The sequence below is a fragment of the Mastigoproctus giganteus genome, chromosome 6, assembly GCF_048544385.1.
Source record: "Mastigoproctus giganteus isolate SK-2022 chromosome 6, ASM4854438v1, whole genome shotgun sequence".
In the NCBI taxonomy this organism is placed as follows: Eukaryota; Metazoa; Arthropoda; class Arachnida; order Uropygi; family Thelyphonidae; genus Mastigoproctus; species Mastigoproctus giganteus.
Genome location: NC_143580.1, coordinates 181,082,642 through 181,110,473, shown reverse-complemented (window position 1 = coordinate 181,110,473; position 27,832 = coordinate 181,082,642). Strand labels below are relative to the sequence as shown.

Sequence of the window (27,832 nt, the reverse complement as noted above, 5' to 3'; positions counted from 1 at the left end):
ATAACATTAGTCCACGAAGAGCAGCGTCCATTGATTACCACTCTCTGTCTTCTCCCACTCAACTATCCCTTTATCCAAAGCAGCAATTTGCCTCCAATGCTGCTGTAATTCCCATGCAATAGATGTCAAACTTTGTCCTTCTTCATACTTCTTTATTAATCATTTTCATTTCTAAATCAATTTTGCTTCGTTTCCTATCACTGCCACCACTTGCACTTTCCGTTGGTTGCCTTTTTTTCATCATTGTAATAAGTAAATAGGAATGAAGAGAAGATTCTGAAAATTTATTTATGTTTTTTATATGATTGAAGATTTCAGTGAAGGGGAAACATATTTCACCATAATAACCTAAAAATCCACACAATTTCAGTTATCAGTATTGTTGCAAATGCAACAATACTGATAACTGAAATTATTAGATTGCACTAACAGAAAAGCCCAATAAACTGGAAAGTGCAAATTGTTTATATTGTTTTATGGATGTGACCTCCAGAAATGTGTTTTAGAAAAATGTAACAGTGACATTTGAAATTGATTCCTATAACGGAACATATGATAACAATGAAAGTGTAGTGCATTCTCTGGCCGGACTGCGTAGCCGGCCCAGCTATGCAAAATTTCCTTCCAAGGTTATAATAATAACAGATTATTATTATTTTTTTATTTATTTTTATTTTTTTGGTAAACGTTCGATTTATTAAAATTAATAATAATGTGTAGTAGTAGTAGTATTGGCATGTGATGCAAGAAAGCAAGTGTATGAGTTTATGCAGCACAGCCAAAAAAAAAAAAATTACGAAACAATTCCCTCTAAATGTTTGTCCAGTTCCTCCTTAAATTTATTTTACCTATCAACTTCCACAGATAGAAGTTTGTTCCAGCAATTAACCACCTGCTGGCTAAAGGCAAATTTCCGCACATCTATTCTACATCTGTCCTTCCTCAATTTCAATTTATTCCCCCTTAGGTTTGTAATCTGAACAAGTGGAAGAATCCCATCAGAATTCAGCGTGCTCAACCTATTCAAGGCCTTATACACCTCAATCAGATCACCTCTCGCAGGTGCCTAGTCTCCAGCCACCGCAATTTGCAGAACTTAGCCTTTCTTGGTAAGAGGATCCCTTCATTCCCCCTCACCAATCTTGTTGCCCTTCTTTGTACACGCTCAAGCAAATCTACATCCTTTCTAAAATGAGGCCTCCAGACCTGTATGCAGTACTCAAGGTGTGGCCTGACCATTGCCTTATACAGAGGGACAATCACCTCCTTTTTCCTGCTAGCAAAATTCCTGTCTATCATTGACAAAACCCCATCACCTGCCCTGGCAGCCTGTCTGCATTGGTCAGAAAACTTCATATCTGACTGCACAATTACTCCCAGGTCTTTTTCATTTTCTACCACCTTAAGTGTAGTACCACACAGTTGGTACGTTTCTCTAGGTTTACATCTACCATTATACAGTACTTTGCATTTGTCAATGTTAAACTTCAGTTTTCACTTCTCAGCCCATCTGCCCAAATTTTCTAGATCCTGTTGTAGTAGCACACTGTCATTAACAACCCTGCCAACCTTTGTATCATCTGCAAACTTCGACACTAAGCCTGATATTCCTTCATCAATATCATTGATAAATATACAAAACAACAGTGGACCCAACACCGAACCCTGTGGGACACCACTAATAACATTAGTCCAAGAAGAGCAGCACCCATTGATTACTATCCTCTGTCTTCTCCCACTTAACCATCCTTTTATCCATTGTAGCAACTTACCCTTAATACCATTCTGCTCAAGTTTGTACAGTAGTCTTCCATATGTGTTATTGGGTTCACATTACGATATTTTCCCAGTACCTCCATTTAATCCTACGAGATTCAAAGTCACCTCCCCCCAATTTGCTCTGGCCAGCAAAAACATACGTAAAGTTGAATTTATATAAGTCGGGTAGTGCCTGTACTTATATAATACATATAAATGCTGCAGAAATATAAAACTTTCGATTGTTGCTATAATATTGACACCAGAAAAAGACCATTCAGCCTCACAAAATATATATAAGAAGCAGTTAAATATAAACATACAGTAAGTCCTCGACTTACGCGATTAATTCGTTCCAGTGATTTCTGCGCAAGTTGAAAAAACGTGTAAGTCGAATAGTGCTTAAATGCAATTTTTTTTAATTGTATATTCATTTGAAAGGAAAATTCAAGCAAATCAACTTCTATTTATGAAAACTTTGCGGAAATAAAACTTTATTCGATATCCTATCATGTACGACTCATACATAAATATAAAAACGTATCTAATTTTACTGAATATACCCATTCTATACAAATCGTTTAATATGTTCTCAGACTCTGGAGATTTTGATGGTGTCTGTAGCTCTTTTTTTCTCATTGTAAATCAGTTTGTAGCATGCAATTGCGTCATGCATTGCCCCAATCACTTTTTCAAACTGTTCGGTTTCTGGATCCTGAGCTTTTAAGCCAGCTAGTCCTTCATCGATAATTTTAAAGCATTTTGCCATTTCCTTGGTATCAAATCGTTTTGATAGTTCAACTTCTTGTACGTTCTCCAAAACCTCGTCTTCATATTTATGGTCACCAAGCTCCATTAAATATTCATTGCCTAATTCCTTTCTGTGACTTACAATTTAATAAAGTCATTTTCCTCTAAATTTAATTCCAATGTTCTGGTCATTTCCACAAGCTCTCTAATTACATCTTCATTTTGTTCACTTCCCAAAACATCCTGAACAAACTGGGGAGTGAGTTTCTTCCAGATGGCATTCATGCTTGATATCGTAATTTCACTCCTGGCAGCATTGATGTTTATAACAGCTTTGTAAATATCGAATTCTTTCCAGAATTGCTTCAATAATCTGCCATTCTGTCCTTCAGTGGCCCTTACTGCCTGTCTAAATGTTGTTCATAGATAATACTTTTTGAATGTCTGTATTAGACCCTGATCTATGGGTTGAATGAGGGAAGTTGTATTTGCAGGCAAAAATATAACTTTTATGTTTTCATGATAGTCACATGTAGTTGGTTTGGTGACCAGGTGCATTAACAACCAGCAGTAATATCTTAAATGGTAGGTTGTTTTCCTGACAATATTTTTTAACTTCTTGCACAAAATGATTTCAAAGCATGGATGACAAAATTTCTTGTGTCACCCATGCTTTTCGATTGGACTTCCACACAACAGATAGCGATGCCTTGAAAATATTTTTGAAAGCCCTTGTTTCACTATGGTAAACTAACAGTGATTTTATTTTGCAACCTCCAGCAGAATTTCCACCAAAAAGAAGGTTTAATCTGTCCTTTGATACCTTAAATCCTGGCATAGTTTTTTTTTCTTGCGATATGTAAGAACGATCTGGCATTTTTTTCCATTATAAACCAGTCTCATCTACATTGAAGACCTGTTGTGTTAGATAATCCTTGTTTTTGATGATTTCTGCCAGCCTTGGGGAACTTTGTAGCTGCTACTATGTCTGCACTAGCAGCCTCACCTGTAACTTTGATGTTGTTAGTTTAGCATGGCCCTTAAATCTTTGAAACCATCTATGGCTGGTAATGAATGTTTCACTAGCAACATTCTCACCATGTTTACACTTTAGTTCTTCAAAAAGACTCAAGGCTTTTTCTTGTATGAGCATAAGACTTATTGGCATTCGTTGTTGTTTCATGTCTTCTATCCAAATCATCAACAATTTTTCCATTTCTCCTATTAATAAACTTCTTCTTTTGGATATGATCATAGATTGCATTGGCACAGAACTTTTTACGTGCTGCATAATCTGAACTTTATCTTTTATAATGGTTCTAACAGTCGATTAATTCAGTTCATAAACATGTGCAATGTCCACAAATTTTTTGCCGTTTTCATGTTGTTTAGTGATTTTGACTTAAGTTTCCATAGTTATAATGTGCCTCTTCTTATCACTATGATTACTATTCTCACCATTTTTTCTTTTCGCAGATATATTTCGGGTTTATATTTATTTTGTTTATGACTAATATAAGCTCACAAGTTACAACTTACACTTAAGTGGTTAAGGTGAAAACAAAGCACTGATACCACTATCAATTAACATTAGCAGACACTAACTCAATCTATTATATTTAAAGTGGCACTTAATGGATGCCGTGGCTAGTCGTAAGTAGAAGTAGCGCAATCTCGTATCTATTAATCCGCATAAGTCAATGACTTATGCGGATTAATAGATACGCCAGAGCTTGCACTTGGTCATCACGGAACACAGCGGCAACCCCCAAGGCAGAATGCGCTGGTCCCTCAGGAACTAGTAGTTGTTGGTGACCCTATTGTCAGGGAAACGGGGAACATGCTTTGTAAAAAGGATAGGTGGAACAGGACCAGGGTATGTCTGCCAGGGGCAAAGGTTGATGACGTTGTAGAGCAGATATCATCTTTTAAGGGCACAAAAGGTGATATAGTTGTACACGGCACTAATGATATCAAGAGTAGGAGACTGGCAGAATTGCTTAACAAGTACAGGTCACTGTTGAAAAAAAAGCCGTGAAATAGGGTTGAATTTGAAAGTGTCTGCAATTCTGCCCAGACACGATAGGAGGGAGTATATGATGAGAGCCTTGTCGATCAATTCGGCCCTGGAAAGATTGTGCAAGGCTCAAGGGATAGAATTTTTTTCAGCCTGGACTGTACTTGTTAACAGGAGAGACTGCTTCTACAGGGATGGGATACACTTAAATAGAAAGGGTGCAAGAATATTTGCTGATGCTATCGAGGCAGTGTTGGGTGGGTCGGAAAACTTATAGCTTGGGGGGGATACAAGGACTAATAGTTTAACAGTAGCTGTAGGCAGAGGTGAAGGTGATTCTTGCACAACTTCTATTAGAATAAGTAGCAACCTGGATCGTGGGGTGTTGGGGGTTTCAGGGACGGGTGGTGGTCATCGTGGAACAGGTGGGTATATGGGATGTGTTAGGGTAACAAAGAATAGGAGTAGGAGCATGTATGCTTGCATGTATACAAATGCTAGAAGTATAGTAAATAAATTTGATGAATTTGAAGTGTTGGTCAAGACATCAAAGGCAGATATTGTTGGAGTATCAGAGACATGGTGTCACACTGATATAAGGAATGCCGAACTGGAATTTGGGGAGTACAATGTGTACAGAAAGGATAGGAAGGGAGGAGGTGTTATGCTGTTAATTAAGAAAAACATAAAATCAAAAGAAGTGCATCCAGTTGATATAGATGAACAGTGCACTGTTGAGTCAGTTTGGTGTGACATAAGCACTGCGAAAGAAAAAATAAGAGTAGGAGTGTGTTATACGCCTAATGACTCGAATGAGTACAATGAACAATTGTACAGAGAAATAGAGTGGGCTAGTAAATCGGAAAATCTTATAATGGGGGATTTCAACTTCCCAGATATTGACTGGAACTTGTGGGTTGGTCACTCACACACTAGTCAGACTTTTGTGGATTTATTGGATGATTGTTTTCTGCAGCAGCATGTTCGAGAGGCAACCAGAGAAAGTAATACTCTTGATCTGATTATCAGCAGTGATCATTCATGTATTAGGAATTTGCAGATAAAGGAACCACTAGGTGGCAGTGATCACAGTGTACTGACATGGGATTTACTTAAAGATTTAATTACCATCAGGGGTAAAGGAAAGGGTTTTTGCTTCCGTAAAGGCGAGTACAGTGGTCTCCGACAGTTTTTAAATTCTGTGCAGTGGGATCAACTGACGATGTTACCAACAGTAAATTCTAAGTGGGAAGCATTCAAGGAATTAATCGTGGATGCTACTAAAAGTTTCATACCTATTAAGAAATATTGTTCAAGGTTTAGGCCTAAATGGTTGTCAAATGAACTAATGAGACTCGTAACAGAGAAGAAAAATGCATGGGATGCATACAAATTAACACGTGACACAGAAGCCTATGATAGCTACAAGTTGATCTGTAACCAAGTTACAAAGGAGGTTAGGCAGGCGAAGGCAGATTACGAGAAATCCTTGGCAAAAGATGCTAAGAAAAACAGCAAGGATTTCTTTACTTATATAAACTCTAAAAGGAAGGTCTTATTGGTCCACTCGACATCGATGGTTCGACTGTTGATGATCCTGCTCAGATAGCAACCAAACTGAATGAATATTTTGCATCTACATTCACACGTGAGGAATTATTAAGGTTTGAAAATGGCAGAAGGTTATCAAATTGTAGCAGGATACTTAATGATTTTGTAATAACTGAGAGCAAAGTGGAAGAGAAATTGTTGAAGTTAAACGTAAGAAAAGCACCTGGGGTGGATGGGATCTATCCAGTTATATTAAAGGAGGCGGCAAAGCAACTAAGCAAACCGTTAGCCATAATTATGAGAGCATCCTTGGATTCAGGGGAGGTTCCCACGGACTGGTGATGTGCAAATGTATCCCCAATTCACAAAGCGGGGATCGAAGGGTGACACGGGTAATTACAGACCAGTTAGTTTAACTTCTGTTCCGGGTAAAATAATGGAGTCGCTGGTGAAAGATGCATTGCAGGATCATCTAGACAAGACTGCAGCAATAATTCAGACACAGCAAATTTGTCTTGTCTGACAAATTTGATAGGATATTATGATGTGGTTACAAAGGAACTGGATGCAAAAAATAATTTTGATATCATATATTTGGATTTCAGGAAAGCTTTTGACACTGTTGCACATGGAAGACTATTGTACAAATTGGAGCAAAATGGTATTAAGGGTAAGTTGCTACAATGGATAAAAGGATGGTTAAGTGGGAGAAGACAGAGGATAGTAATCAATGGGTGCTGCTCTTCTTGGACTAATGTTATTAGTGGTGTCCCACAGGGTTCGGTGTTGGGTCCACTGTTGTTTTGTATATTTATCAATGATATTGATGAAGGAATATCAGGCTTAGTGTCGAAGTTTGCAGATGATACAAAGGTTGGCAGGGTTGTTAATGACAGTAATGGCAGTGTGCTACTGCAACAGGATCTAGATAATTTGGGCAGATGGGCTAAGAAGTGTTGGGCTGAAGTTTAACCTTGACAAATACAAAGTGCTGCATATGGGTAGAAGTAACCCCAGAGAAACGTACCAACTGTGTGGTACTACACTTAAGGTGGTAGAAAATGAAAAAGACCTGGGAGTAATTGTGCAGGCAGATATGAAGTTTTCTGAGCAATGCAGACAGGCTGCCAGGGCAGGTCATGGGGTTTTGTCAATGATATATAGGAATTTTGCTAGCAGGGAAAAGGAGGTGATTATCCCTCTGTATAAGGCAATGGTCAGGCCACGCCTTGAGTACTGCGCACAAGTCTGGAGGCCTCATTTTAGGAAGGATGTGGATTTACTTGAGCGTGTACAGAGAAGGGCAACAAGATTAGTGAGGGGAATGAAGGGATCCTCTTATCAAGAGAGGCTTAAGTTCTGCAAATTGAAGTGACTGGAGACTAGGCACCTGCGCGGTGATCTGATTGAGGTGTGTAAGGCCTTGAATGGGTTCAGTACGCTGAATTCTGATGGGATCCTTCCACTTGTTCAGATTACGAACCTAAGGGGGCATAAATTCAAATTAAGAAAAGACGGATGTAGATTGGATGTGCGGAAATTTGCCTTTAGCCAGCGGGTGGTTAATTGCTGGAACAAACTTCCATCTGTCGTTGTGGAAGTTGATAGGTTGAATAAATTTAAGGAGGAACTGGACAGGCATTTGGAGGGAATGGTGTGATTTTTTTTTTTTTTTTTTGGCTGATGCTGCATAAGCTCATACATTTGCTTTCTTGCATCACATGGCACTACTACTACTTACTGTACTTTTTTGTTGCATAGTATTATCATTAGTAGTAAAAACTTTAGAATGTATACTAACTAAGAATGCATAATTGGAAAATGGGAGCCAACTGGGCATGAATATAGCTATCAAGGAAGCTGATGCTCTGTTGAGGAAGTTGGATAACATCTGACTTCCAAAAAAGGAAAGTCTGAAAAATTTTGAGTGATTTGTAATATAGGAAGAGTATAATAACAGATAATATTCCTTGTGAGAGACTTCCTATCTATCTGAATTAAGAAGATATTAGGAAGTCGCAGAAAAGAGAAAAATCCATAGTCCTGCAGACAAGGAATAGCAGGGTGGACATATGCATAAGTACCACCTTTAAAACAAATGGAATATTAAAGATAAGTTAAATAAGAAACTCATATGAATTCAGTTCATTTTCTGTGTGGCTGATTTGGAGAGAGGCATGAGACGTATGCCGTAACTCATCACTGTTTATGCATCTCTTTGTATTAGTTACACAGAAAAACTGATTTAAATGGTGCTTAAGAATTGTAGTAGTACATTTTTAACTCAGACATTACACTCTGACAAAGGAGCATGTTTGATACAACTAAATTCAAATCATTCCTGCAAGATCAAATATTTTATTTTAGTAAGCATTAAGCTTTATAAAAATAATTATCTAGTACAGTCCATTCTGGTTATTTGGGACACATCGGGACTAGTGCATTTTGGCCCAATTCAGCGGCTGCCCCAATTATCCGAAGTTTCACGTAAATAGTTAAAAATACAATGTACCCCCCCCCTTTACTATTGGTTCACTGTACAATCAAATCATGTTACAATGGAGTCACCATAGTAAAGTACCGTTCACTATACGATGTGCAGTAAGCACCGGTCATTGTGATCACTTTTGTGAATTGAATTTTAATTCTATTAAACAGCAATCCTAATTAGCAAAAATAGGAGGAATATTATCTACAGGCAAATAGGAGGAATATTATCCATAAAAGCAAAGATATATTGAGCACAAATTTACTCTTTATTACCTTACCAATTAAAAAATTAAGTGATACATGAAAATCGGAAGAATATATGTGATAATCAGAATAATTAATACGTACTGTAATATGTACATACAAACTAGTTCACATTTCTGTTCACTGACATTTGTGGGTAGGGGTTAAAATTCAAAACAGTAAAAAGATAAGCAGTCAAAACAGTAAAAAGATTATTTTTAAAGCTTTGTAACTCGTTATTCCGTTCTCACTTATAACAAAGAACATAGCACACACAAATAACAAAGAACATAGCACACACAAATTGCAAGTAACACAATACGTGCAAGTGAGAACGGAATAACGAGTTACAAAGCTTTAAAAATAGGAATGAAGAGAAGATCTGAAAATTAATTTTTTTATATGATTGAAGATTTCATGGAAGTGTAAACACATTTCACCATAATAACCCACAGAATTCCAGCTGTCAGTGTTATCGCAAATTCAGTAAGATCGAGTTTACTGTCCGTTTATGATAGATTTCACTAACAGAAAAGCCCAATAAACAGGTGACTGCTAATTGTTTTTATTGTTTTATGGTTGTGACCTCCAGAATTTCAACCGAACCACGTGGTACCGTCGGAGATGATCGTAGGATAATCTACAGTGCTGCGGTCTCCTGCCCCGATTAAACAGCATGCTGTCCCAATTAAGTGAAGTAAACCCTGGCTATTTTCTCAATTGGTTTCTGTTTTTTAAGATTTGCCCCAAATAAACGGCAGCCCCGATTAACCAGTGGCCCAAATAACCGGAATCCACTGTATATCAAGATCTGAACAATAATAATTAACATCATGGCATGTTATTCTCATTTTTATTTAATAAAATTAACTGTTTGCTTTATATGTAGGAGGAGCAGCAGGAGGTGGTTATTCACAAGTTATTCCAATGGATGAATTTAATCTTCATCTTACTGGTGATATTCATGCCATTACAGCTGCAAACAATCTTTTAGCAGCTCAGATTGACGCACGCATTTTTCATGAAGCCACACAGTCTGACAATGTAAGTCAAGTTCCCTTTAATATCAACTGCCTAGTTTAATGATCTTAAAAAATGTATGTACTAAGTATACCTGATACTAATGTATGAGTATTAAAATATAAAGTCATTAAATATATTAAAAAATCTTATGAAATAGTTACTTATTGTATACTTTTCTTATGTGATAAACAGCTCTCTAACTGAGTGGAAAGGAATATATTAGTATTACCAATAGCTGTGTGGTGCAGCATAAGCCTTAGGCTTATGCTGCACCATACGGTAAAATAAATGATTAATAAATAATAAAAGGAAATAAACAACCTACATTTCCCTTCTCCCATAGGTCCAGCTGACCTTTGAATTTTCCCAAACTGTCAGCTTCATCCACCCATGTAGGTAACTTATTCCAGTAATTTATGACTCGCTGGCTAAAATAAAACTTCCTGCAATCCAGTCTAAACTTTTCACCCCTTAACTTGAATTTATGGCCCCTAGTTCTAGAATCATTTATAACTGAAAATTTTGCCCTCATTCATTTTACTTTTGCCGCTCAGAGCCTTAAACATGTCAGTCAAGTCTCCTCTACGGTGCCTAATTTCCAAGCTCTGCAACCCACATATTCAAAGTCTTTCCTCTTATGGAAGCCACACTTTTGCTGATCTCACCAAGTGAGTTAACCGTCTTTGAACCCTTTCAAGAAGCTCAATGTCTTTTTATAGGTTCGGTCTTCATACTTGAACTCAGTATTCCAATTCACAAAAACATTTAAAAACAAACCTTTCTTCTGCTGCTCTAGAAATATCTTCTTTGAATGAAAAAGAATCGAAGCCAGAACAAGTTTCATTTGTAATGGTAAGTGCTGGCTGTTCTCCTGGGATAGTGTACTTGATCACTGGTATGTATATTATATGAGGAACAATCTAAAATTTCAGGGACTGAGTTGTATCCTGAAATTGCAAAGTTATGTTGCAACATGTTTGGTGGCTCATCCAAACATAGTAATGCACAAATTAGCTCATTATCTGCTATTAGAGCAAATTAGCATGCATTCAGTAGGAGGCATTGATGTGTTTTGTCCCATTTTAAAATGAATGATTTTGCTGAGCAACAAATTTGCAACAAATTTGCATCAATTTTTTTCAAATTAGGAAAAATGCAACAGAAACCCATATGTTGGAAACAGCATTTAAAAAAATGCTCTGTCATTTGAAGACTTTTCACTGTTCCGCAAAGTTTAAAGAGGGCTGCTTGTCTGCCGAAGATGATCCTCACTCCGGCCACCCTTCAGCTTTAAAAACCAATGAGTCAGTCACTCGTATTTGTAATCAAGAGTTTTGGATGTTTAACTATCTGTGAAGTTGCTAATGAAATGTTTTTTCCTTGTAGATTATCAGTCAATTTTAAATCAAGATTTCGGAATGTAATACATTTCAGCGAAGTGCAATTATCAGTGAGGATGCAAGGCATCCTCACTGATAATTGCTGAGAGCAGCAAGTCCTTGCATATCAGGACCACACTTTGTTTCTTCCATCATTACTGGTCACAGCTTGTGGGGGGGGGGGAGGTTACCCGGAAAAGAAAAGTCAGTCCTCTTGATGGAAGACTGGCTTCTCTAAGGCCCAGAAAAAAGCTAGGCAATCTCAGTCAAATGTGAAGATCCTGCTTATCATGTTTTTTGACTCACAGGATATTGTCATTATGAATTTATCCTGCATGATCAAAGAGTGAACCAGGAATATTACAAAACAATTCTACTGCGATTGTGAAAGCTGTTTGGAGAAAGTGGCTGGAAAAGTAGGCTTCAGGGAATTGGCACTTGCATCACAACAATGTCTCTGCACACACTTGACTTTCCATTCAAGAACTTCTTATAAAGCTCCCTCCAAAGGTCAGAGATTTTCAATGACAGAGGAAATTATTCAGAATGTGACACAGAAACAAATAGCAGTTCCAAAAGAATCCTATAAGAAATGCTTCCACTAATTGCAGCAATTGAAGTGGTGTATACAGTGATACTTCAAAGGAGTCTACTTTGAATTTCTGTACTGCTATAAAAAATGCACAACCCATTACTGTTTTATTGGATGCTTTCTAACAGTGAAAGTGGTAAATGCCTCATGCCTCTGGATGGCTATCTACTAGTATAAAAGATTTTTTTAGCAGAATCACATTATATAAACTAAAGCATCCTGGTATAAGAGTTATTAATTATAAAAAAAATCTATATATATATATATATGTATTACACTTACCTGAAGTTTGTGTTACATTATTCTGTGTAGTCTATACATTATTTTAAAGTGTGAAAAAAAGTTGACTCTGGAAATATAGAAAAAGAAGAATAATAAATAATTTAAAAAATTTTTAATTATAAAAATATAAGATATGCAAAATATGTAATGTGAAAAAAGAAGGCAGTATATGGAAAGCCATACTTGCCATGATCAAGATTTCTAGAAATAATGTGTCATTTATCGTTTTACACAAAATTTAAATTTTCTTCTGTCAGTGAAGTTTGTGATAAACATTTTTCAAATATGTGTAAATGTTATGTTTTATGTATATATTTTTCAAATTCACAATTGCTGACTTTATCCATATTGGCATGTAAGTTGCTGTTAGGTGAATTTATTCTTCTGCTTCATAGAATACAGCATATGAATATGCCAAGCTTATCTTTATATTTCATTAAGGATTTCTTAGTTTTATTTTCCAAACTTTACTATAATATTTTTTCATTTTTCTCTAACTTCTTGAGTCCACCATAGCATTCTGAATTTCCTGTTTTCAGAGTATATAAATCCCACATAACACTTTTTCGGCTTAAGAGAACCACTGAAGTTCTCTTAAATTTTTCTAAAGTCATTTTAGCATTAGAATGTCATATAATTTTTGAGCAAGATAATTTCTTTATTTAATGGTTGTTGACAAATCTGAGAGCTTTTCACTTTTTTTTTCGTTGCAAGTCTTTTTTTTTTTTTTTCCCACAACATATAACTAATGGAGCTTCAATATTAATTTTACAAAAACTGAGTACCTAAGTACAGCAGAACATCCAGAAAAATATAGAACACAATCTATACATCTAAAACCCTTTGAATTTTTAAAATATCTAGGATGTAGTATAACTAAGGAAGGATTGGTGAAAGAGGAAGTTAACATACAAATTCATCAATGCAGGAAGGAATCGGTTTAGTGGAATCGGTTTTCTGTTACAGCTGTGAGGTATGGACACTGAAAGAGGGTGACAAAAAGAAGCTTAGGGCCCCCCTAGAGATGGACTATCTACATCAGAGGCTAGAGAGGATTACAAACAAAGAAATAAGAAGACATATGCAAACAGATGAATATATTATTGAACAAATAGAAAATGAGAAGATTGAGGTGGTTTAGACATCTGCACATGGATGAAGAGAAATGGCCTAAAATAATATATGAGTGGATACAAGGAAAGGGAAGATGAGGACACCATGCCCTAGAAAAACAGTGAAGGAAGGTACACTTTTAGCCACAAGGAAGAGAAATTTGAAAGATGCCCAGGTCCGAGAACTTTGGAAAATGGGAATGACAAGGCAACGATCTGTCATATAAAGTTGAACATAGATAGATGGAAGCTTTTTTTTTATACCTCTTATTTTTGGCTCTAATTACCATTATTAATTTGCTCAATACAAAATGCTCATCACTTCCAATCCCAAATCCTCCATGTACTTGTGTTTCTGTTATTTTCCCTCTTTATAAACTTGTGGCTATCTTTATGCTGAAATAGTGTGTAATTAAGAGTGCATGGCTTGCAAAATTATACTGGTTTTTTTGCCATTATTATTGTGTTTACCTTTTTCTCCAAATTTTCTGAAATCTCTTCAGACATAATTGTCATTTTCCATCCTGCTGTTTAAATCTCTGACCATTATTATTTTTTTATTTGTCATTAAATTATATTGCCCTTTATAACATATCAAAGAACTGTTCTATTCCTTTTTTAAGTGAAACCCAACTGGACCATATGCACTAGCAAATCACATCATCCAACTATCCATCTCAAATTTTTCTCACATAACTCTACTGAGGAGTACTTCTAGCCAATTAAACTTTCGTACAAAGTAGTTCTAAAAGTGATTGCAGAATAAAATTAGTTATAAACTAATTTTATTCTGCAGTCCAGACGTCTAGAATAAAATCAGTTTATAATAATTGTTTTAACTATAGTTCCTCTCTATTCATTCTCATGTTTCTCTATTACTTGCTAACCTGGTATCCTATCGATGTAGTCCTTCTTGTAATTACACTTGTTTGTCCTTTAAGCTTCTCATGTTTGTAATACCTATCTTTGATGGTTGTGTTTGTTTGTTTGTTATTTGGTTTTTAGGAGCATTAGCAACTAAGGCCATATTGCTCCGGGGATATGTGGTGGTCATTCCCTGACCTTTCCACATCCTCCGTATTTGGTGGTCACGGGCTCGAACCCCGGTCTAATCAAGAAGCGTATGCTGTGCACTGCTGCTCCGGCCCACATGGCTATGGAGACGCCTTGATGGTTATGCCAGTAGCGTATTTATCACAGTATGCCCTGTGATGGCTCAGCCAGCATTAGCCTTAAATGTTTTGTCCTTTTAGCTATAAGAATTCAGCCTAAAATTTATCCAGTTTGGTCAGCTTAACCCCATGTTGGTAGCCCATCCTCATTCATTCAGTAGCCATATAGCTGATTCCAGTCAGTTCCCTCATTACGAGATGTGAGAGCCTCCTTCTGGTTAGATAGCCACTGATCCTTTAGTAACCCCAATAAAAGTGTTTTTCTTGCATATGCATTTCATTTGCATATTTATCATATTATATGAAATTAAGAAATAAATGTAAGTTTCAAAGGGTTGAGAGGATTAAAGCTTTTGTTATGATATTGGATAGTAGTAGAGGCATACGATGCAAGAGCACAAGCTTATGTAGTATCAGCCAAAAAAAAAAAATTTTACATATCCATTCCCTCTAAAAGTTTGTCCAGTTCCTCCTTGAATTTATTTAAGCTATCAACTTTCACAACAACAGATGGAAGTTTGCTCCAGCAATCAACTGCCCACTGGCTAAAGGCAAATTTCCACATTTCTATTCTACAACTATCTTTCCTCAGTTTGAATTTCTGTCCCCTCAGGCGATTAATCTGGGCATGAGGAAGAATCCAATCAACATTGAGCTTACTCAAACCATTCAAGGCCTTATACACCTCAATCAGATCACCTCTCAGGTGCCTAGTCTCCAGACACTGCAATTTGCAGAACTCAAGCCTTTCTTGGTAAAAGGACCCCTTCGTTCCCCCTCACCAATCTTGTTGCCCTTCTCTGTACTTGCTCAAGCAACTCTACATCCTTCCTAAAATGAGGCCTCCAGACCTGTATGCAGTACTCAAGACTTGGCCTGACCATTGCCTTATACAAAGGGATAATCACTTCCTTTTCCCTACTAGCAAAATTTCTGTATATCATTGACAATACCCCCATGACCTGCTCTGGTAGCCTGTCTGCACTGCTCAAAAAACTTCATATCTCACTGCACAATTACTCCCAGGTCTTTTTCATTCTATACCACACTAAGTGTGGTACCACTTAGGGTGGTACAGTTGGTACGTTTCTCTGGGATTACTTCTACCCTATGCAGTACCGGCAACCCCTGTGTAACACGTTACTTCTACAACACAATTTCCTCTGACGGGGTTTGAGAATTACAGCAACCCTCACACAACACAGTACTTAAATAACACAGTTTCGCTCTAACACGGTTTGAGAAATTCTTGCGGGAAATCTTGCGTAACACGGAATTTTTGAGCTTTTGTGCTGGGAAAACTCTGCTATTATGTTAGATGTAATTTTTAATGTCTCCATTTTTTTGTGAATCCTTGCTGTTGATTTGCTAGTCGTTATTGCCTTCATGATATTTTTCTAAAGCACATTTCTGGAGGTCACTACCATAAAATAATAAAAACAATTTGCAGTTTCTGGTTTAGTTGTGTTTTTTTGTTAGTGTAATCAATTATAAACAGGTAGTAAACTCGATCTTCTTTCATTTGCTGTAGTATCGATAGCTGGGGTTCTGTGGGTTTTCACGTTATGTGAAATGTGTTTCCCCTTCATATAAAAAACAAATAAATTTTCAGAAACTCATTACTCTGTATCTTACTTGTGCATGCTTTGTTCTTTGTTATTAATTGCTTATCTTTTTACTGTTTTAAATTTCACAACAAAAAAAAGTCAGTGAACAGAAATATCAATTAGTTAGTATGTACATATTACAGCACATAATTAGTGTATGTAAGTATGTAATTAAACTATGTACATAAGCATAAATTTATTTTTATTTTGCCAACTGGAAAATATTCTTCCAATTTCCATGTATCATTTAACTTTGTTAATTGGTAAGGTAATAAAGTTAAATTTGTGCTTTATATCTTTAAAGTGGGGGTCCGCTGTATTTTGTTGGGAGATCCCTGGGTTAGGTTCTGTGCTATTGAACTTGTGCTTGTTTGAGACCATAAAAAATTGTGTCTTCAAAGTGCGCAGATTGTGACTTTCAAAGAGAGCAGAAGGTACACAAAATATGGATGCTGCAGAAGAAATTGTGCTTAGCAGCAATGAAGAGGAAGAAAATTAAATGAACATTTAATTTTCTTCCTTTGTTCATGTATTACTGCTATAAAAAATGAATATTAAGTTATTACTAATATAAAAATTAAGTTTCAGATAGTTCTAAAAAAATGGTGCATTTTTGTTAGCTTTTGGAATGTAACCCCTCTTTTTGTACTTGTTCTTAGTACTATATAACATGGTTTCGCATTACACGAGATTTTGTTGGAACCAGACTACTGTGTTATACAAGGGTTACCTGTAGGTTGCATTTGTCAATGTTAAATTTCAGTTGCCACTTCTCAGCCCATTTGCCCAGCTTTTCTAGATCCTGTTGCAGTAGCACACTGCCATTATAGTTATTAGCAACCCTGTCAACCTTTGTATCATATGCAAACTTGGACATTAAGCCTGATATGCCTTCATCAATATTAATTGATAAATATGCAAAACAACAGTGCGCCCAACACTGAACCCTGAGGGACTCCACTAATAACATTAGTCCATGAAGAACAACATCCATTGATTACCACCCTGTCTTCTCCCACTCAATAACCCCTTTATCCATTGTAGTAACTTACCCTTAATGCCATACTGTTCCAATTTTACAGTAGTCTTCCATGTGCAACTGTATCGAAAGCTTTTCTGAAATCCAAGTATATGATATCAAATTATTTTTTCATCCAGTTCCTTTGTAACCATATCATAGTATGCAGTCAGTCAAATTTGTCAGTCAAGACTTTCCTTTAACAAACCCGTGATGTGTCTAAATTGTTACTGCAGTCTTGTCTAGATGATCCTGCAATGCTTCTTTAACCAGTGACTCCATTATTTCCCTGGAACAGAAGTTAAACTAACAGGTCTGTAATTACTTATGTCACCCTTTGAACCTCCTTAGTGAATTGGGGATGCATTTGCACATCTCCAGTCCATGCAGACTTCCCCTGAGTCCTTGGATCAAGTTCATTGTTTACATTGACAGTGTCAAGACTTGTTATGAAACATTACAGAGAAAAGGAGGGATACAAAAAGTTAAAAAATCACATTACTTTATTTTCATTTAGCCCCTTAACTAATTTGTATATTTCAGAAATGATAGACTTTATCCATATATTCACACATAATATATACTATTAAATATATTGCTATTTTTGTTAATGATATTGATTATTTTACAAATTATCATGTATACGTTGATTTTTGGCCATTAATGTAGTGTTAATATGAAGTGTTTCATGGACAAAACTGTCATGGATTTTCTGTTTAAACTTAAATATCTAAAATTGAATTCTTTATGCTTTATTTGGGTGCATAGCTGACCCAAGTGTGGAGCCAGGAGTATTATATTCAACCAACAGTATTATATTCAACCTTGAATATAATACTGTTTATTGATAATAATGAGTAAATTGTGATGCTTAGAATGAAATTAGGTAATATATTTAAAGAAAATGTAATTATAACTAGTGTATATAGAGTTTTATACATACTGATTATTATTATTATTATTACTACATTATTTAGCCTGTGGCCCTTCAACTTCAAAAACTTATCCTCCCCCCCACTCCCAAAGTGCTGAGAAGTGGCCAGTATTGCTTTAAACAAATGAAATGACCTGAAAGACCAAAATATGGCTGATTTTAGATCGTATTTTTTGTAAATATTGGTATTTATCACTTTGTATGAAATCTGATTAAAAAGTTTTAAGACTTTATTTATTAAAAAAAGAAGCAATGGAGATAGAGGGCAAAGATGGCTAGTAAATATAGGAGGCGTGGGGGTTACCACAATACTGGTTTCAGCCATTTCCCATTCCACCAAACCAGTAAAATCTGTGTTTAGATGCATCTTAGGCCTCTCTTACTATCATAATGCATACAAAAGTAGAACTGTGTGCATGCATGCACGCATCTACAATACTCTGTAGATGCGTGCATGCATGCACTTGCATCTACAGAGTATTGTGTGAAGAAAGTAAAAATGGATGAAAACTATCCAGATGTTAAAAACTGCATGTGATAATGCTTGTTTAAGCAAGTGGAGGAAATGTTTCCAAAATGGCTGAGAATCTTGATGACCAACATTTAGGCAGACTTTCAACTTCAAGCAGTGATGAAATGATTGCTTAAGTGCATAAAAAAAAAGTTGTTCTGATTGGCAGTTATCCGTCCGATAAACCTGACAAATTGAGAGTCTCCTTTGTATCGTGTCAGGCAATGTCAATTAAAATCCTTGGCATGCATCAAGTATCAACAAAATTTGTTCCAAAAATTATTGAATAAGGACCAAAAAGGTTCACCACTGAGAAGTATATGAAGAGTTTAAAAGATGGGTGGAAATCGACCCTAATTTCATCATATATATTGTTATTGGTGAATGAAATTGAACGATTTGTTATGATCTTGAAATGAAATTCTAGTAGAATCACCAAACTCATCTAATTCAAATAAAACTATGGCTTTGTTTTCATATTTGATTGAATTTTAGATATATATATTCACTTATATTATTCATTTTGTCTAAATGTTATGTGGTATGGTCACAGGCAATTGTATGACAGTTTTGCTAGCAGAAGACCAAATTAATTAAGGAATTAGGATAGACTTTAGCGTTAGCATTAGTAGAGGCATATGATGCAAGAAAGCAAGCTTATGAAGCATCAGCCAAAAAAAAAACCTTCCACTTCACCCCTCCGTTCGTTCGAAATGCCTGTCCAGCTGAGCCTTAAATTTATTTAGACTATCAACTTCCACAACAAGGGACGGAAGTCTCTTCCAGCAATCAACTACCTATTGGCTAAAGGCAAATTTCCCCACGTCTATCCTACATCTGTCTTTCCTCAATTTGAATTTATGCCCTCTCAGGTGATTATTCTGAGCAAGAGGCAGAATCTCATCAGCATTGAGCATGCTCAAACCATTCAAGGCTTTATACACCTCTATCAGATCACCTCGCCGGTGCCTAGTCTCCAGACACTGTCATTTGCAAAACTTAAGCCTTTCTTCATAAGAGCAACCCTTTGTTCCATTCACTAATCTTGTTGCCCTTCTCTGTACTCGTTCCAGCAGCTCTACATCCTTCTTGTAATGAAGTCTCCAGACCTGTATACAGTACTCAAGGTGTGGCCTGACCATTGCCTTATACAAGGGAATAATCACCTCCTTATCCCTGCTAGAAAAATTCCTGTATATCATTGATAAGACACCATGAACTACTCTTGCAGCCCATCTGCACTACTCAGAGAACTTCATATCTGCCTGCACAATTATCCCTAGGTCCTTTTCATTCTCTACCACTGTCAGTGTAGTACCACAGAGTTCATACGTTGATCTGGGGTTGCTGTTTCCCATATATAGTACTTTACACTTGTCAATGTTAAACTTCATTTGCCACCTCTCAGCCCATCTGCTCAATCTTTCCAGATTCTGTTGCAGCAGCATAGTGTCAGTAGCGTCCTTAACAACCCTGCCAACCTTTGTATCTTCTGCAAACTTGAACATTAAGCTTGATATACCATCATCAATGTTATTTATAAATACAGAAAACAATAATGGACCCAACACTGAACCCTGAGGGACTCCACTAATAACATTAATCCACGATGAGCAGTGTCCATTGATTACCACTCTCTGTCTTCTCCCCCTCAACCACCCCTTTATCCATAGCAGCAATTTGCCTCCAATGTCACACTGCTCCAACTTATGCAGCAGTCTTCCCTGTGCAACAGTATCAAAAGCCTTTCTAAGATCCAAGTATATAATATCAAAGTTATTCCCTGCATCCAGTTCTTTTGTGACTGCATCATAGTATCCAATCAAATTGGTCAGGCAAGACTTCCCTTAACAAAACCATGCTGTGTCTGAGCTATAACTGAAGTCTGTCTAGATGATACTGCAGTGCTTCTTTAACCAGTGCCTCCATTAATTTTCCTGGAACAGAACTTAAACTCACAGGTCTATAATTACTTGTGTCAGCCTTTGATCCTCTTTTGTGAATTGGGATCACATTTGCACATCTCCAGTCTATGGGTACCTCCCCTGAGTCCAAGGAAGCTCTCATAATTATGGCTAAGGGTTTGTTTACTTCCTTTGCTGCCTCCTTTAATATAACTGGATAGATCCCATCCACCCCAGGTGATTTTCTTGTGTTTATCTTCAACAATTTCTCCTCCACTTTACTCTCAGTTATTACAAGATTATCTAGCTTACTGCCAGAGTTGAATATACCTCTGGCATTCCCCTCACTGAATAACTCCTCATGTGTGAATGTCGATGCAAAATATTCATTTAGTTTGTTAGCTACCTGAGCAGCATCATCAACAGTTGAACCATCGATATTAAGTGGAACAATCTGATTCATCCCCTTCCTTCTAGAGTTTACATAAGTAAAGAACTCTTTGCTGTTTTTCTTTGCATCCCTTGCCAAAGATTTCTCCTAATCTGCCCTCGCCTGCCTAACCTCCTTTGTAACTTGGTTACAGATCAGCTTATATCTGTCATAGGCTTCTGTGTCACGTGTTAATTTATATGTATCCCATGCATTTTTCTTCTCTGTCATATGTCTCGTTAGTTCATCTGACATCCATTTAGGCCTAAACCTTGAACAATATTTTTTAGTTGGTACGTAAAGCCTAGTAGCTTCCAAGATAAGTTCTTTGAATGCTTCCCATTTAGAATTTGCTGTTGGTAACATCATCAGTTGGTCCCACTGTATAGAATTTAAATACTGTCCCAGACTATCGTAGTAGCCTTTATGAAAGCAATAACCCTTCCCTTTACCCCTGATGGTAGTTACCTCTTTGAGTAAATCCCACTTCAGCAAACTGTGATCACTGCCACCTAGTGGTTCCTTTATCTGCAGATTCTTAATACATGAAGAATCACTACTGATGATCAGATCAAGAGTATTACTCCCTCTTGTTGCTTCCCGAACATGCTCATGTAGAAAACAATCATCCAATAAATCCACAAAAGCCTTGCTAGTGTGTGAGTGACCAACCCACAAATTCCAGTCAATATCTGGGAAATTAAAATCCCCCATTATAAGACTCTCTGATTTACTGGCCCACTCTATTTCCCTGTACAGTTTCTTATTATACTCATCAGAGTCATTAGGCCTATAGCATACTCCTACTCTCAATTTTGATCTCCCAATGCTTATGTCACACGAAACTGACTCAACATTGAAAAGCCAGCGATGTCGACTGGCTTCACTTCCTTGGATTTTATGTGTTTCTTAACTAATAGCATAACCCGTCCTCCCTTCCTATCCTTTCTATCCTTTCTGTAGACGTTGTACTCCCCAAACTCCAGTTCTGCATTCCTTATATCTGTATGACACCACGTCTCTGATATCCCAACAATATCTGCCTTTGATGCTTATAGCAATACCTCAAATTCATCAAATTTATTTACCAAACTCCTAGCATTGGTGTACACACAAGTATACATGCACCTGTTCCTATTCTTAGCTACCCTAAAACAACCCATGTGTTTACTTGTACCGCAATGACTCCCAACAATCTCTGAAATATCCTGCATCTTGTTTTCCAAGCTGCTGCTCATTCCAATAGAAGCAGTGCAAGAATCACTTTCACCTCTGCCAGTGGCTACCGTTAATCTATTAGTCCTTGTATCCCCCCAAGCTAGCAGTTTTCCGACCCACCTAACACTGCCTCGATAGCATCAGCAAATATTCTTGCATCCTTTCTATTTAAGTGTATCCCATCCCTGTAGAAGCAGTCCCTTCTGTTAACAAGTACAGACCAGGCTGAAAAAAATTCTACCCCTTGAGCCTTGCACAATCTTTCCAGGGCCGAATTGATTGACAAGGCTCTCATCATATACTCCCTCCTATCGTGTCTGGGCAGAATTGCAGACACTTTCAAATTCAACCCTAATTCACGGCTTTTTTTCAACAGTGACCTGTACTTGTTAAGTAATTCTGCCGGACTCCTACTCTTAATATCATTAGTGCCAACGTGTACAACTATATCACCTTTTGTGCCCTTGAAAGATGATATCTGCTCTACAACGTCATCAACCTTTGCCCCTGGCAGACATACCCTGGTCCTGTTCCACCTATCCTTTTTACAAAGCATGTTCCCCGTTTCCCTGACAATAGGGTCACCAACAACTACTAGTTCCTGTGGGACCAGCGCATTCTGCCTTGGGGGTTGCTGCAGTGTTGCGTGATGACCAAGTGCAAGCTCTGGTGTTGATATAGACATAGCCACTCCTGCTCTCAATAAGCTAATAGTCCAGGGTGTTGAAATAAATAGTTGAAGTAAAGTAAAAAGTATAAAAATGAAGTCTATATAAAGTTTGTACTTCAGTTATCCAGTAGCATAATTTCCTTTCTGCTCTAGTGACAGCTCTGAGTATTTCAACTGCATGTTCACATGCAGTCAGAATTGAGACATTTGTCAAGTAGGAGGCTGCAACAGCCTATGTACGGTCTGAGGATGGGTTCCGGTAAGGTTCCTGAAACGTTACTTTAATGTATAGTGATTTAGTAGTTGATAGCTAAATAAACTATCTTAATATTCACATATTATAAGAGTGGACATTGTGGAAATCTGGATTCCATTGAAAACAATTTGCAGTTTTTGCTATATTGGACTTTTTTGTTTGCATGATCTATTATAAACAGGTAGTAAACTCGATCTTATTACATATGCGATAACACCTATAGCTGTATTTTTACATTATTATGGTGAAATGTGTTTTCCCTTTACTGAAATCTTCAAGCATATAAAAAACAAATAAATTTTCAGAATCTGCTCTTCATTCCTATATCTAAACTTTGTAAACTTTGTACTCCATTATCTCACTTGTGCATGTTGGGGTAGTTCTAATTTGTGCATGTCGTGTGCAATTGTTATTTAGTGCAATCGTTTGTTATTGATTGACGCTTATTTTTTTTTACTGTTTTAAATTTTACTACCCCAAAAAAAAAAGTCAGTAAACAGAAAGATAGTGATTTGAGTGTAAAAGATAAGTTACAAATTAGAGAAACATACGAGAGCTAAGTCATGATACTGATCGCATTGAAAAGCCTGAAGACGTGGGTGAACAGGAGTTTAATGATTGAGTGAACATAGATAGTGATGCACAAGTTACTACATCTTTAACAGATGAAGAAATTGCCCATTCTGTTAATGATAATTTTGCCAAGGAGGAGCAAAATGAAGATGAACCCAAACGAATTTCAGTTACAATACAGCAAACTCGTGTAGCTGTAGACTAAAAGTTTCATACCTATTAAGAAATATTGTTCAAGGTTTAGGCCTAAATGGTTATCAAATGAACTAATCAGACTCGTAACAGAGAAGAAAAATGCATGGGATGCATATAAATTACCAAGTGACTCAGAAGTCTATAGCAGATATAAGCTAGTCTGTAATCAGGTCACAAAGGAGGTTAGGCAGGCGAAGGCAGATTACAAGAAATCTTTGGAAAAAGATGCTAAGAAAAACAGCAAGGATTTCTTCACTTATATAAATTCTAAAAGGAAGGTGATGAATCTGATTGGTCCACTTGACATTGATGGTTCGACTGGTGATGATCCTGCTCAGATAGCAAACAAATTGAATGAGTATTTTGCATCTACATTCACACATGAGGAATTATTAAGGTTTGAAAATGGCAGAAGGTTATCAAATTGTAGCAGGATACTTAATCATTTTGTAATAACTGAGAGCAAAGTGGAGGAGAAATTGTTGAAGTTAAACATAAGAAAAGCACCTAGGGTAGATGGGATCTATCCAGTTATATTAAAGGAGGCGGCAAAGCAACTAAGCAAACCCTTAGCCATAATTATGAGAGCATCCTTGGACTCAGGGGAGGTTCCCACGGACTGGAGATGTGCAAATGTACCCCCAATTCACAAAGGGGGGTCGAAGGGTGATGCGAGTAATTACAGACCAATTAGTTTAACTTCTGTTCCGGGTAAAATAATGGAGTCACTGGTTAAAGATGCATTGCAGGATCATCTAAACAAGACTGCAGCAATAATTTAGACACAGCATGGGTTTGTCAAGGGAAAGTCTAGTCTGACAAATTTGATTGGTTATTATGATGTGGTTACAAAGGAACTGGATGCAAAAAATAATTTTGATATCATATATTTGGATTTCGGGAAAGCTTTTGACACTGTTGAGCATGGAAGACTGGCGCCTCCGTAGCCAGGTGGGAAGGAGCAGCAGTGTGTAGCACACGCTTCTTGATTAAACCGGGGTTCGAGCCCGTCACCACCAAATACGGAGGATGCGGAAAGGTCAGGGAATGACCACCGCATAACCCGGAGCAATATGGCCTTAGTTGCTAATGCTCCTTAAAAAAAAAAACCAAACCAAACCAAACCAGCATGGAAGACTATTGTACAAATTGGAGCAGAATGGTATACGGGTAAGTTGCTACAATGGATAAAAGGATGGTTAAGTGGGAGAAGACGGAGGGTGGTAATCAGTGGGTGCTGCTTTTCGTGGACTAATGTTATTAGTGGAGTGCCACAGGATTCGGTGTTGGGTCCACTGTTGTTTTGTATATTTATCAATGATATTGATGAAAGTATATCAGGCTTAGTGTCGAAGTTTGAAGATGATACAAAGGTTGGCAGGGTTGTTAATGACAGCAATGGCAGTGTGCTACTGCAACAGGATCTAGATAATTTGGGCAGATGGGCTAAGAAGTGGCAACTGAAGTTTAACCTTGACAAATGCAAAGTACTGCATATGGGTAGAAGTAACCTGAGAGAAAAGTACCAACTGTGTGGTACTACACTTAAGGTGGTAGAAAATGAGAAAGACCTGGGAGTAATTGTGCAGTCAGATATGAAGTTTTCTGAGCAATGTAGACAGGCTGCCAGGGCAGGTCATGGGATTTTGTCAATGATATTTATAGGAATTTTGCTAGCAGGGAAAAGGAGGTGATTGTCCCTCTGTATAAGGCAATGGTCAGGCCACGCTGTGAGTACTGTGTACAGGTCTGGAGGCCTCATTTTAGGAAGGATGTCGATTTGCTTGAGCGTGTACAGAGAAGGGCAACAAGATTGGTTAGGGGAATGAAGGGATCCTCTTACGAAAAGAGGCTAAAGTTCTGTAAATTACAGTGGCTGGAGACTAGTCACCTGCGCGGTGATCTGATTGAGGTGTATAAGGCCTTGAATGGGTTGAGCATGCTGAATTCTGATGGGATCCTTCCACTTGTTCAGATTACGAACCAAAGGAGGCATAAATTCAAATTAAGAAAAGACAAATGTGCGGAAATTTGCCTTTAGCCAGCAGGTAGTTAATTGCTGGAACTAACTTCCATCTGTCATTGTGGAAGTTGATAGGTTGAATAGATTTAAGGAGGAACTGGACAGGCATTTGGAGGGAATGGTGTGATTATTTTTTTTGGCTGATGCCGCATAAGCTCATACACTTGCTTTCTTGCATTACATGCCACTACTACTACTTCCTGAGGTGAGCATTGAAAGAAAGCAGGTGATCGTGAATAAAGACTGTTATATAACATTGAAAAAATCTATAAATAGACTTTTTAGTGATAATTTAAAGCAATGTAAAATAAGTGACTATTTTAAATTATAATCGTATTACAAAGTTGATCATATTACAAAGTGTTGTCTAATTAATATGTATATTAATTAAGCTATGTACTTAAGTATAAATTTATTTTTATTTTGCTAAGCTGTGGATAATATTTTTCCGATTTTCGTGTATCATTTAACTGGTAATGAACTTTTGATAATAAAGTGTAAATTTGTGCTTTATATCTTTATTTTTTATAGCCTATGGATAATATTCATTGATTTTCACTTATTAGAATCAAAATTCAAGTTGCAAATGTTATCACTGTAACCAGCGCTTACTGTATTAAAACATATTTGCTTTTTGTATATATGGCATTACAATAAATTCACTTCTGTTCTTAGACTACTAATCTGTCTTTGTGGACTTCAAAGACTGAGCTTGAAGTAAATAGATATTCATATTCATTTGAACTACATGTTATATGATGTGATTACAGGAAATTGTATGGCAGTTTGCTAACAGTAGGTGAAATTAGGTAAAGAATTAGGATAGAAGTAGACACCACTCCTTTTTTTTTTTTTTTTTTTTTATAGTATGATGTGAGCAGTACACAAAGGAACCAGTTTTTTCCTGCTTCCTTTGTGTATCGTGGCCATGAGATCCAACCGGATAGTGCGGCACCATCGTGATATCCAAGCCCGAGGCGGAATTCAAACCCGCGACCTTTGGTTTGCTAGACAGGCACTTTACCCACCCGGCTAGCCCGGTCGGCATAGACACTCCTACTTTTGGTAAACTTATAGTGCAGAATGTTTAAATAAATAGGTGAAGAAAAGTATATGAACAAAGACTATATATTTTTCACTTGTATAATTTTCTTAAACTATGTATTTAAACACTCTGTGCTATTAGTTTACTGAAGGCAGGAGTGCCTGTTTCTATCCTAATTTCTTATCTAATTTTGCCTACTGTTAGCAAGCTGCCGTACAGTTTCCTGTCACATCACATAACATTGTCTGAATGAATATATAAATAATTCAAGGAGTAAAATATATATCTCAACACTCTGGGCGATTAGTTTACTGAGGGAAGGAGTGTCTGTTTCTATCCTAATGCCTACTGTTTGAAAAATTGCCACACAGCGTTTCATGTGACCACGTCATATAAAATTTAATCCAAGTGTGTGTGTTTTATTTTTTCAGGGATCATTCATTATTTCTCACAATGCTTCTGCATGCACATGTAGACGCACACACACACACACACACACACACACACACACACACACACACCACATTCTCTATTTAAACATTTTTGGCCTTAAGCCTAAAATGGAGTTCAAGAGATGAAGCTTTCTCTTTCCCAGACTCAAAATGAAGCTGAAACAATGAAAATTTTATGACATTCCAACAATCCAACAGAATATAAAAGCAGAACTCAACAGCAACTCACTAACATCATCAGTGTCAACCTTTTCAAGGCCAACATCCTCAGCCACTGCTGAAACTGGCTCAAACTCAAGAAAGTGAGATGCTGCATCAGGCCACAATTTCCCCCAAACTCCATTCATGCATGATTGCGACACTTCTTTCCAGGCTGCAGCAATGTTACTTATGGCCTTAAGGATGTGGTAGGACCTCCAGTAGTCCCTCACAGTCACTGAGTTAGACACTTGCACTGCCTTGACAATCCCTTTGAAGGTCGTAGGTAAATAGCACACCTTGAAGGTTGCAATAACACCCTGATCCATTGGCTTCGACAGGGAGGTGGTGTTGGGTGGCAAATAAACAACCTTCACATTAAGAACATTGTTAAGGATATCTTCAAGGTTGGCTGGATGTCCTGGAGCA

At 37.1% G+C, this 27,832-nt stretch overlaps 1 protein-coding gene across 1 annotated transcript in view; it reads left to right on the top strand.

The window, feature by feature from the left end:
- pug (pug C-1-tetrahydrofolate synthase, cytoplasmic) overlaps positions 1–27,832 on the top strand; it is a 329,380-nt gene that overhangs the window by 196,352 nt on the left and 105,196 nt on the right. The window contains exon 13 of the mRNA XM_090376599.1: positions 9,699–9,853. Within this exon, the coding sequence (XP_090232725.1) occupies positions 9,699–9,853 (155 nt within the window). The remainder of the gene's footprint in view (positions 1–9,698; positions 9,854–27,832) is intronic.